The sequence below is a fragment of the Coturnix japonica genome, chromosome 8, assembly GCF_054131305.1.
Source record: "Coturnix japonica strain WE chromosome 8, WE-NBRP24, whole genome shotgun sequence".
Lineage (NCBI taxonomy): Eukaryota > Metazoa > Chordata > Aves > Galliformes > Phasianidae > Coturnix > Coturnix japonica.
This window is the reverse complement of record NC_140670.1, coordinates 18,508,539-18,520,765: the sequence shown is the minus strand read 5'-3', so window position 1 is coordinate 18,520,765 and position 12,227 is coordinate 18,508,539. Positions and strand designations below refer to the sequence as shown.

Here is a 12,227-nt window from a genome sequence, read left to right as displayed (position 1 = left end):
CTCATCATACAGCAACACAGCATGCACTTCTTTGTAAACAGCCCTGTGTTTCTATAAGATGTGCCCATAACATATAAATAGTAAAAAGGAAAATATTTAAGAAAAAAAAAAAAAGAAAAATACCAGGGGTTCAGCTTGCTCATGGCGAGTCAGATTGTATAATTTCTCTTCAGCTGGGTTTTTAGCATAATCACTTACAAGTTCCTTGAAAATTTCAAGGCGCTTCTCAGAATTTTCTTCAAGCCGTTCTCGTTCATGGTAAAGGCATTCTCTGTAATACAAAAGAGAAAAGATAAGTCAGCTAAGTTAGCCAACCGCTAAGCTATTTAGTATAGCTTCTTGTAAACAAAGATGCTTCTCTATTTAGACACCACAGAATAATACACAGAATATTACTGCTACAGTGACATAGAAATGTATTTCCCCTCTCCCCAAGATTTGCGGGAGGTGAGAGAAAGCAGCAGCAGATAACAACAGATGCAAACGTTCACTAGAAGAATTTTTTATGAGTTCCTCGAGCCAGAATAGTTCTGTTTGCCACTAAGAAAATGGTAAATAAACATACCCAGCACTCCTCAGCCCCCACATCAAAGCCGTTCCTACACCGTGTTTCTCCTAAAAATCACAGTCCAAACAGAAGCTGATTTCTCAACAGAGACTAAGGAGAAGTAAATGAACAAGTCCAGCAGAATAGTAGACTAAAACTTTCCTCCAATCCAACTCTTGGCCACAGGTGAATATACCCTCAATCTTTCCTTTTCAACCAACAATTTTAAGAACATTTAAAGCTAACTTACTTGAACTGCTTTTCCCGCTCAGCAAAATGTTGGGAAAATTCTTGTGCCACTTCATCACGAATTTTCAGTTCCAGTAGTAACTTGTCCTTCTTCTCAGCAACAAGTTTGTTCTTCAAGTCTTCTACAAGACTCAGCAGTGCCTAGGATAACAGCAATATTAAATTTGTCATTAAGCGATGGTTTCCCTAGAACTGAGTTTTCTCCTTTCACTCTATTTGAAAATGAGGGATAATATTAATTAAATGCCAAAGAATTCTCTAACCTTCTGTTTCTGCCTCTTTGCTCTACTCAGAAGTAACTTCTAAAAGAAGCACAGTCCTAAAATAGACTAAAACATCTGTTACTTAACAAACTTCCTTCCCCCTCCCAACAAAAAAATGAGGGAAAAGTTTTCTGTATTGCTAAAAACAAACAAACACACCACCCACATGTAATCCTTGCTATGTACTGACCACAAGTAACCAAAAGTAGACAGAAACAAGTCCACATGTTTCATTGCTCTGTTCGAATTTGGACACCTTTCACACAGCCTTTCCACACTAGACAGTAAATCAGAGTCATTCTGCTTAGTTCTTACCACTGAACTTACTGAGAAAAAGGGTGTTCAGAAGAAATAGGAGAGAGATGTAGGAAAAGAAGGATGTTGTTATAAGCTTCAGCGATACACTAACTCTTAAAGTAGTCCTGGCACTTACTGAGTATTCTTCTTTATCTATAAGGACTTTATTTTCTTCATGTTTCAGCATTGTTTCTTCTCCTGACTCATGTTCTTCATCCATTTCAACATCACCTTCCATTACATCTTCTAGGGTTCGGTCCCATAGAAAACCAGTGCTTCTCCTTGGGATGGTCGTTTTAGAACAAGGCATTGGTGACTCACTTGCGGATTTCTGGCCAAATGACACATCGTTGGGAGGTACAGATGCATCTGCAACTACAACCTACTCAGGAAATAAAAGACAAAGCCATCAGTATTTTTCCAACCTTGACTAGAACTTTCAAGAGGTACCTGCTGTGATTTCCTCTCCTGAGCTTCCTGCTCCTATGGCCTACGCTTTGTTTGGTCACTACTTAAACCAGTTTTCAAGAAAGTACAAAGGAGTTATTGCAGACTCCAATCCTACCTTTAACCTCAAGAGTTTCACTAGGCAAACAATGTACAAGAACAGCCACTTCATGCAGCCATAGATTTCTGCTTTTTTTTATGTTTTGAGTTTCCAGTTGCATTCAATGCAACTGATCATCATCTTTTCAGTTCTCTGTCATGCAGCGCCACATCACCCTCATAGGCTGCTCCCTCTACTTTCACGCTTAACCTCTTTCAGATAAGGCCACAATCCAAGGGCACACATCCATCAATTGTGCTTCAAACACAAACTCCCAGCACTTCAAAGTTTTCCATCAAGACTGTAGCACTGATCTGACAGCTTAACTTCTTCAGTGTTATATCATAGCTCTCGCACCTTCCCATTCCGCTTAACCCCCACTTTCCCACTGAAGCCTCTGATGGGCATAACACAGCTTTTCAAACTCTTTGCTGCTCCACTTCTTTTGTCAACGCTTGAACTGGACAGTATTCAAAATTACAACAGCAGCAACATATGGGGTAGCTGGATTTGCTTTCCTACATGGGATCATATTTTGAGAAGAGCGAAAAATTAAGTAAACAGCATAAAATCTCCTCCAGATGTAACAAGTTGGTTCTTGTTAGGTTGAATACTTTTTAGGAATGAGATCTCAGAAGATGCTTCTGCCCTCACACCCCAAAGAAACACAAAGACCCCAGTAGAGATTTTTAGAAAACTGTAGGAAAATTAAGCTCAACTAAAACACTAAATTAAAAAACCTGACTGCTGTATGGAGACAAACACCCAGATTCACTACAGATACTACACAAATAGATTCATATTCTTAGAAGAACAGAATTTCTTCTTTAAATGCAAATCATAAGTACTGATCAACAAAATAGACTACAACATACTCACTTTTTGTGCAATAGCTGAGAATCTTAGCACATTGAGTGTTTCTTCATAGGTTGAAGCACACTGGCTGATGTTTACTAACATGTGTATCTTCCCTTTTCCACTGAAGAATCCCTGAAGAAAGTGTGTTAACTTACTTTCACGAAACGGTATGTGCTGCTGCACCCTTTGAAGACAAAAACCACAACAAATCCCATTACCAGAAGTTAACAGCTTCATTTCATTGTGAGAGCTATCCAAGTGGAAGACAACACATTAATAACTGCACTAGTCTTTAAATCATTTTGAGTTGTGGGTTGTTTTGAATTTATATTTTTTGCTAGTTCGCAGACAGGTTGTATGATTGTTCCAGCTACTATGCGGCCATTATCTTCTTAGACAACCCACAAGAACATTTAAAACAAAAAGTACATTCAACATCCAGCCTAAGATAGGTCCTACAGCCTCACGTTAGCTTAAATTCTCTCTCACCTTTCTCTTTCCCATACCACAGTTGGCAAACTGACCTATCTACTTCTAAGAAAACGGTACCCAACAAAATCAGAGATAACCTCTCTCTCAGTATATTGTCTCTAGGGAAGGACAAAAGTAAATATTTTGGAAATAAAGAAGCATATACTTATCACAACATCTCTGGTGTTTCCTAAACCAAGGTTAAGCCACTGAATCAAACAGCTGGTGATGTACAGAAAATTAGAAGAGAACTCCTAAAGCATGACTAAACACACTGTTCTCTAGTGAGGTTACCTGCTGGACTCTTTACAACTACTGAATTCTGCAAACAGACCTAAAAGCTTCACATAGCTACGCTCCTGTCACAACACACGTGACCCATAAGTAGCTTTAGTGCAGAAGTGGTAAATGAGTTCTTATTTTAAAGAAAATTACTATCAAAGTCATCACTACATTTCCCCTGTATTGTTAAAATTTCAAGTGATCAGGACCAGCAGATAAAACAGTTCTGAATAAATCAAAGCACTTTAAGCAGCAGCTAATTTTAAGGAATCCTTCTTCCCTAGAAAGCACAGACAGATAAGAGACTAATCCAGTAGCAAGGCCTATTTTCATCTACTTCTAAGCATAACAGATATTTGAATAGGCTACCAGGCACAGTGTGGCATTTCATGAACACAGAGCTCACCTAATCTTTGGGACAGAAAGACACCTTCAAATGAGAATCAGCAGAGAATTCTGCAATTATATCCAGCTGTGACTGTAAATAAATACTACATTGTTTAAAATACAGAAAGCTCTGTCTGCACTCATTTTGAGCACAACCTCAGACAGAAGTAGCAAGCAGGCTTTTCTTCTCTCTGAATTTGGTTAGCTAGATCAGAAAGAATGATGAAGTTGCATCAAGATTTGGAAAAAAGAATATATATGTATATATGTAATTTTATATATGCATATATATATAATTTTTTTCCAAATTATATATATATATATATATTCTGACCATGTCTCTTGGCTAGGACAAAGCACAGCAATATCCCTGAGGAAAACTGTTACAGCAGAACTAAATGATAAATGCAATTAACTAACAAAGGAGGAAAAGGTCTGGCAAGGCCAGAAAAAAAACCCAAAAAACCCCAATGCTAATTTGCTTAAGTCTATGATAACACATTCAGAAATTTAGAACTGGAATGGTTTTACTGAAAAAGAAAAGAAAACAAACACAAAGCAGGCAAGTTTATAGATCACTTTCTTAGATCATTAAGTCTTCACACATCTGCAGAAGCCTACAGATAGTTTTCACTCATAACGTAGTTTCGTACTCTGCATTTTAAACAATAGTTAAAACATTGTACATGATATCTGAAATCTACAACTAGTTTACAGTTTGTACAAGGACTTACTTTGACTGCTGACTGATCTTGAGTGCACTAATACACTTGCTTAGAGTTAGGAGAGATGCATTGATATTTCCACTCTCTTTCAGTCTGTCACCTTCATTGCGCGTCTTGGTATTTCTTTCCGAACCAGCAAGATCACACAGTGATAATCTGAAGGCAGATAAGGAAAATTAAGTTTTCTTGCCTTTGAATGCACATTGATTATTTATCAATTCCAACACAACCACTCCTCATAGAGGTACAATTTCTTGAACCCTTTCATCCTTTTTAATGTTGCTTTCCTAGTGAAGTTGCACACTACTTCCTGCCAAACTCTTTTCCAACACAGCTTCCATTTTTCTGCCATATTCTTCCTTCTGAGGATTTACGTTAGTTCAGAAGTTGAGTGAGAAGGATAAAGGAACACTGTGTGTAACAGTGGGCACAAGATATAGAACAGCATTACAACTTGATGGTTTAGTACTGCGTGATGACAGGAAATGGGGAACCACCACTCATCCAGGAGGCTGTATCAGGGAACCTAGTGTCCGTAGCCTAATATCAATACATCAATACTGAAAGTAACTGACAATTTCATCCTAAAAAAAGAAGGGAACTCTGCTCTGAACTTACTCATTGACTCGTGTCACTCGTGGCATTTCAAGGTCTTCGATTCTTAGTACCTTAATTGTAAATATACTGTGGCTAAAAGGAGAAATGAAGCAAGATCAATAGCCAGAAATACACGCATTTTCTAAAATCTATAACATCTGTTCAAAACACTGCTGGATTTATTCCAGATTCAATTAACAATAATTCTACTAGATGCATTAAACCTTTTAAGAGACATTCTTTCTTGGTTTATTTTGCTTTTCTTCCCCCTCATGAACCACCATTACTTACATGGAAGAAGGCTTAGTTATTTTGTTGAGAGTTTTTGATAAAACACTTAGCTTTTGTATGCACTTATCTGCTTGAAGGACTAATCCTTCTAGTTTAAAGCACTAGAATCACAAACTGTCACAAAATATCACATGGAACACTAGATATCAAGCCTTTTTAAAGCCTCTTCCCCGAAAAAAGCCATAGACAATATTTTCATTCATCCCTCTTCCCCACGCTATGTTACACCCAATGTTAGTGAAAGTTTCCCACCTTCGGCTGGAGCAAGTATTTAGCTTTGTGCTTGCAAAACTCTGGTGTTTCTGTCCCAGTTTAAAAAGTCTGAAAGCTTCTTTAGAATCAGAAATCTGAACCCACTGCAAACCTTTCAAAAGAAGGAAAAGTGATTTTTGCAAGCTTCATTAGCAAAAGAGAAGGTGAACAAGAAATAAGGTATACAAACTAAGAACATTTAGTTAAGACAATAAAATACTTCATTAACTCTGCCTCAAACACACGACAAGCTGATGGCAGATAAGACTAAGATTCTTCCTCCCACAGAAAAGGGCAAGGTATAGTGTAGCACAACAGTTTATCCTACCAGAATACTAAAGAATGCTCCATCCAAATTAAGCAAGCAGCCTTAGTACTGAAAGTACAAAAGGTAAGTTCTTAAACTACAGAAGCCCAAAGTTTGTGTTCATTGGTGCAGAAGTCAATCTGAGAAGCTTTTTCTTTTAGCTTATAGTTTTTATTGGGGATGGGTTATCTGGATTTTGTCTGCATTTTAACGACTGCATGGCTCTCATTTTCAAGGATGATGAAGGCAGTGGAGTTCACACAGGCTTTATGCGCAAAGTACAGGAATAAGGAGAATACTGTTGAAGATGCAGATACATACATGTGGCTTGTTGCCTTCGCATTCAAGCAGACACTTCTAGAGCTACACTGAACACATTTAAGAGCTTTCTATCTCAGAAGAAACATTGTTACACTATTCCATGACAAGCTTGGCAGTTTGCAAAGTATTCTAGTTACCTTTTACGTAAGAATAGCCCTTGATGTCTTGAGCAAGGCGAAGTGTCCTTTTTTTTCTGTCATTTGATAAAGGAGCCAGTAAATCATAAAAACATTCATTGTAAATCTCAAAAAATGAAACCCAAACAGAGAACTTCACAAAATCATCTATAGATAATCTGCTAAGTTGGTCTGATCCTTCTGAGAGATTTTCTGCACCTGCAAAGTAGAAAATATTACAAGTCAATGTAGAGACAGTAAAACTAGCTGCATTTAAAAATAAGGAATAGTTAAGCTTACAGCTTAAAACTTTTCCCAGAACATAAACACAGAGAACCCCCAGCTCTCATACAAACACCAGGTATCTGGAAGTCAAGACGCTTGCCCTACACATTTGCAAAGACACGCCTGCTATAAAGCTTGCCTTTTCACTTCCAAAACCCAATCTAACATCTATAGTTGGGTTAGAAATATTCAGAACTCTTCAGTCTTTACGATATAGAGAACTGAACTAGTAAGGACACTTCGTTCCGACTTTTTAGGGAAAAAAAGTATTTAGTGAGTTCTTAAGTGCCCTAAAGGCCTGTCAGAAAACCATGAGGGATCTTATCACAAATCATACTCTTTTTCTTTGTTTTACTTTCACCTCATAAAACCAGGTTATGATAGATGTCCCAGTAGTCTCCTAGCCATTTTATTCCTTCTGTTTTCTGCCCAGATGTCCTGCCCATTATTCCGTTCTGTTACAAATAAAAGCTAAATAATCCTTTTATTATCAGCATTAGCCAAAAAAGCCAGTCGTTGACCTTACAGAAGCTTTTCCAATTGCTACTGTTTAATATAAAACATACCCTTAGAATCCGCTGGGGATTTGTCATTAGTGCTGTTGTGATGGTCTACCTACGAAAGAAAACAGAGACTTTAGGATTTATTATTGATGTACAGCACCAATACACCACTGGTTGCTTTTGTTTATTTATTTATTTAAAAGCAGCTGTATTGTTCTACCAGAAAACAATACAGTATAGTTCCAAGGTGCCAACACAAAAATCCTGGCTACACATTTTGACTGGTTTCACCCTACTACTCATTTCTGACAATTCCTTTAGTATAAGATCTGATGCATTTCAGCTTTGTGATTCAGAAAGAAAAAGAACAAATAGGGAGAGAATCCCCAACAGGAAAAGGAGTTATTTAATAGGATGATTTTCAATAGCCCATTTATAATTTGCATTTTACCCTTCATGAATCTTGGACTCCTGAAATATTTTTCTTATTGGGATTTTCTTAATTCAGGACTTCCATATCCTATGGCTTATTAGGTCAACTCTCAGAAATGGAAGTTAAGGTAGAATACTTGATCACTTAATGTAGATAAGCAGCTTATTATTTCTTAACTCAGGCTATCAAAGTGTTACACAAATGAAGTTATGACTAAATTTTGTAAATATAATATTATTAAGTAGTTTGGTCAAAGAAAATACAGAACAGCTCCAAACATGTAGATCTCATGATGTTCATAGATGTATACTCAGTTCCCAGGCTTCAGGTTGTGTTGCTTTTTTATAGAGCAAAAAAGTAGAAAGAAATTCTCATCTACTGAAGAGGAGGAATCTCACCTACCAGATACAGTATGCTTAGAAGTAAAACTTTTAACATAGAAGTTTTCATCTACATGACACTCACCCAGATCTGGCTTTGTATAGTCAGCAAAGCTTGTACCTACTCAGCTTATAAGGTCAAGTATTTTACCTAGGAACACGGTTCTTGAAACTAGAAGAGGCACCTATATCGCATGATCGCATCTTATCTCTCTAATGGAGTAGGATGAGATCAGCATATAGCTGTCCACTGCATTTTCTTTCCACATACTCACTAAACCTAGAACAGTTTTACACATCTTTGGTTCATGTAGAAGACAGGTGTTGTTTTTCTCCTGAAATACTTAAAGATCATTGGAGCTGGACTTCATACTCAGCTGTGCTCTTGAAATAATTCAGAAGGAATTTTACTGCCACCTGCCTTTCACACTGTGAAGTCCACACTTAACCAACTCATCAGTAAGATCAAGTTAACATACTCCACAACTAAAATACCACAGTGCAGTATAGCACACCACTAATAAGATGCTTCATTCTTTTTCAGCAGGAACAGAAAGACAAATAGAAAACTGTGTGTAAATACAGAACCCTCTTTCATTACAGAATGGAAAGGACAACACTGAACTATCACAAGATGCATGTACTCATCATTTCTTTATAAAGTAGTTTCCTACCTCTTTTGTCAGACAAAGCAACGCATTTTTAAGAGCAATTTCTTCTCTCACTTCCTCATTTGTCAGTTTTACATAATCTCGCCACCGAATAGGTTTCATATCCATTTTTGTGTATAGCCTTCGTCCAATAGTTTTAAACAACATATCCATCGTCCTTGGCAAAATACCAACATCATCTTCTGTCCCTGTAAGCAATACACAAAAGAAGGGCCAGGTTACTATTGTAAGCAACATATAAACATAAATGAAGACAAAGATAACTGATTCTAATCTCAAGGTATACACAAAGAATTTAGAGGCCAGTTACAGTCTGAAGCAATGTTTGCAGTGTTACTAGACTGTTCCCTGAAAAATACTGGCTTTAAGCAACAGCTCACATCCCATTCCTTAGACATTACAGGGCATCACTTTAAAACAGCCAGAATATTCTGCATAAGCTTAGCCTTAAGAAGAAAAAATAACCCACAGCAAACTCCCACATTTAACAGACTTGCAGATTTTCAACTGTTTACCAGGCTTCCTTCCCGCTCTGAAACAACCCTGAAATACAACCAGAGTGATGTCTCTGCTACAACATTCCGTTCGTCCCACAAACCCTATTTATAAATACCTACAAGTCTCATAAAAACTGTTAAAGTAACTCAGCTCCTTTCCCATTGCCTTTTCTTGGAGCACACAACTACCTCCACGTCTTGACTACTTCACGCCTTAGTTTTTCCACTGCCACTAAATACCAAGCAAGCTTCAGTGTTTTAAAGTCAGTCATGAACACAAGAGAGGACAATACGCAGAAGAATTTCTATAGTGCTGTATGGAAGGTGCATAGAAAGATAATTTTTGAAGATACTACCCTGCTGATTCTTAATATTTAAGTCCTAAAAAGGTATTACTGTGGGAAAGTCTTCAGCTCCACGCATATAAAACTATTGGAAATGCATAGCAACAGAACAGTAAGTAGTAGAAATAAGGGGAATTTGTTTCCTGTGAACCCAATCGTTTCATTTGTTATGACAGTATTAAACATAAAAAACAACTGCTCCCAGCCAGAAAGGACATTGATGTATTATTTCTGTACTACTAAAGCTCAGGGAACACAATCTCCTATGCTGCTGTTATTACTAAAATCAGAAATTTGAAAAAAGATTGAAATACCTTGAGCAAATGTTTCAGAACGTTTAATTTCTGCCTACAATAAATCAAACAAACTCAGACATTCTTTGCCTTCAAATAAAGAACAGCATTTAAGATGCACGCCTTTATAGTAGGAACAAAAACCAAAGTTATTGTAGTGTAGACTGTCTTACACACTTGTAAATTTAGTAATATTTGTTATGGAAGAAGACGACTTTTCAAGGCTACTAATATTCAAAAGAAGGCAACGTACAAGGCCTGTTGAGTAACTAGGTAAGAAGTCATAACATCTCTGTCTTCTAGAAGTAGTTCTCACTTTATGAAATTAATTCAAGGAAAAAACAGTTCTGCTCATACCTTGGAATGTGTAAGTTTTCCCAGCATTTGTAACGCCATACGTAAAAACAAGGCGATTACATCCTTCTAAAAACTCTTTTACTGGTTGCTTCATAGTACCGTCAAAGAATTCTTCTTGAGTTGCTTCAGGTCCAAACACCTGAATGTTACCAAGAAGCTGGTTAATCTCTTTATTTTGTTTAAGCAATACTTAGGTACTTGTAAGGAGTCAGATACACCTTGATAATTCTAAAGACAGTTAAGAAAAACTTGTTTGCTTTCTATGAAGTAACAGAAGACAAGCAACTTTTTCCACAAATAACTTAAAATCATTTAAAGACAATTAATTTACCCGTGAAAAGGTGAACTTCTGTGTTGTCTGTCCTAAAGTTTTATCGCTCATTCTTCCCAATGAGCTCTTAGGGGACTTCAGTATAATGCTGGTTGAGTCCTCAAGTGAAACACATCCCTATTACAAGGAAGCACAAGTAATGCAGGCATGAAAAAAGTTTTAAAAGGTCATCTTACAGGAAAGAAAACATATATACTTTAAGGGTTGTTTTTTTGTTTATGATTAAATAAATGCCTTACCTGCGATCCATTTGCTCTCTCCCGTGCTGTAAAGGGCTTAATACGCAGGCAAACTTGTATGTGTCCTCTAGGCTCCAAACTAGACCTCTAAAATTAAAGAGCTGGAAGTTAGAAATCTGACTAGATCCTCTGTTTGATGATTAGCACATTAAAGCAGCATTATTTTCATCATCCTATTGTAACAGACTCATTTGTTAACACAGGAAGTAATAATATTTTACTGTTTTCACAAGTGCTTTGGACCCTGCTAAACTTCTTTGTCAGAGCCTAGAATTTCAGAACAAGTACTACTGCAACACACTCCTGTACTGCATTCAGGCCAACTATAAACAAAAGTACTCCATTATTGTGCTTCTGAGACAATGTTAGCTTCATCCACTAATACCGGTGCTCCTCATAAGGTATCAAATAACACCACACAACTTGGTCTAGTCTATGCACAGTCTAAAAGCATAGTGAAGATGATTTTCATCTCCTCTGTAAGATTCTAATGCTTCTTATAAAGAAAAGAATTAAGTTTATTTTTAAAAATCCAATTAATTTTAATATTAAAGCTTTCTTACCCGGCTCGTGTCTGAGCTTGATGAAGCTGAACGAAACTCATCAGAGAGATCTGTTTTGATATCTTCCACATTTACCAGTTCTGTTCTTTCAGGAAGCTCCATACAATCTACATAGGATGGTCTTGAAAGTTTATCTTCATCTGAATTTGGTTCCATTCTGCAAAATAATACAAAGAAAATTATTCTTAGCTCTTTCCACACATGATGTAGAGTTCCTAACCTCTGTTAGATGGGACCAAGAGATATCTGCAGTTTGCTTTGTGTGTATGTACTGACTCTTTTTTTGTCCATTTTTCTGTTCTACTCAACTTTCTTTATCTCAAACCCACAAGTTCAACCAGCTTCCTATTCTCCCCTCCATCTCACTACAAGGAGCAAACCGTGTAGTGCCTAATTGCCTGTCAGACTAAATCACACCACAAATGCCCATCAAGAAAAACCCTTTTGCATGTAGCACAGCCTCACTAGAGCCCTGATGGCTGACGGAAGTAGTCACAGATGTCACTTAATAAAAGCAATCCTGCTCTACATAACATTTCCCAGTATCTCATTTTGCAGTTAGAGCATAATAAAAGATTATTAAAATAAAACAATGCAATGGCTTATCTCTGTAGCATAATAATAATAAATTGTTGGTATTATAAAGGATAACTCAATGCAGTTTACCACTAGACAGAGCTCAGAGGCACTGCAAAGTCTAATTGGTTGCTTTGGCTATTTAGAGGGCACTGTAGAAATCAGAAAACCTCGTGGCAGAGTACAACTGTTGGTTTTTAAATTCGTAATTTAACTCCTTCTCAGCAGTGAATCTGCAACAGAAA

The 12,227-nt window shown here is 37.0% G+C and overlaps 1 protein-coding gene across 8 annotated transcripts in view; it reads right to left on the bottom strand.

The window, feature by feature from the left end:
• The window catches only part of LOC107315783 (kinesin-like protein KIF20B), a 32,016-nt gene that overhangs the window by 18,963 nt on the left and 826 nt on the right, over window positions 1-12,227 (bottom strand). For 4 of the 8 annotated variants that reach the window (XM_085555112.1, XM_085555110.1, XM_085555118.1 and 1 more), the window contains exons 2-15: window positions 11,407-11,563; window positions 10,844-10,930; window positions 10,605-10,721; window positions 10,274-10,412; window positions 8,786-8,970; window positions 7,362-7,410; window positions 6,532-6,729; window positions 5,767-5,878; window positions 5,245-5,316; window positions 4,636-4,782; window positions 2,783-2,945; window positions 1,493-1,738; window positions 798-937; window positions 124-271 (exon numbers count right to left, since the gene is read on the bottom strand). In XM_085555112.1, coding sequence (XP_085411238.1) covers window positions 124-271; window positions 798-937; window positions 1,493-1,738; window positions 2,783-2,945; window positions 4,636-4,782; window positions 5,245-5,316; window positions 5,767-5,878; window positions 6,532-6,729; window positions 7,362-7,410; window positions 8,786-8,970; window positions 10,274-10,412; window positions 10,605-10,721; window positions 10,844-10,930; window positions 11,407-11,562 — 1,959 coding nt within the window. In that variant the 5' untranslated portion in view covers window position 11,563. Of the gene's footprint in view, window positions 1-123; window positions 272-797; window positions 938-1,492; window positions 1,739-2,782; window positions 2,946-4,635; window positions 4,783-5,244; window positions 5,317-5,766; window positions 5,879-6,531; window positions 6,730-7,361; window positions 7,411-8,785; window positions 8,971-10,273; window positions 10,413-10,604; window positions 10,722-10,843; window positions 10,931-11,406; window positions 11,564-12,072; window positions 12,216-12,227 lie in introns of all 8 variants that reach the window. The other 4 variants (XM_085555113.1, XM_085555111.1, XM_085555116.1 and 1 more) reach the window with 3 other exon arrangements.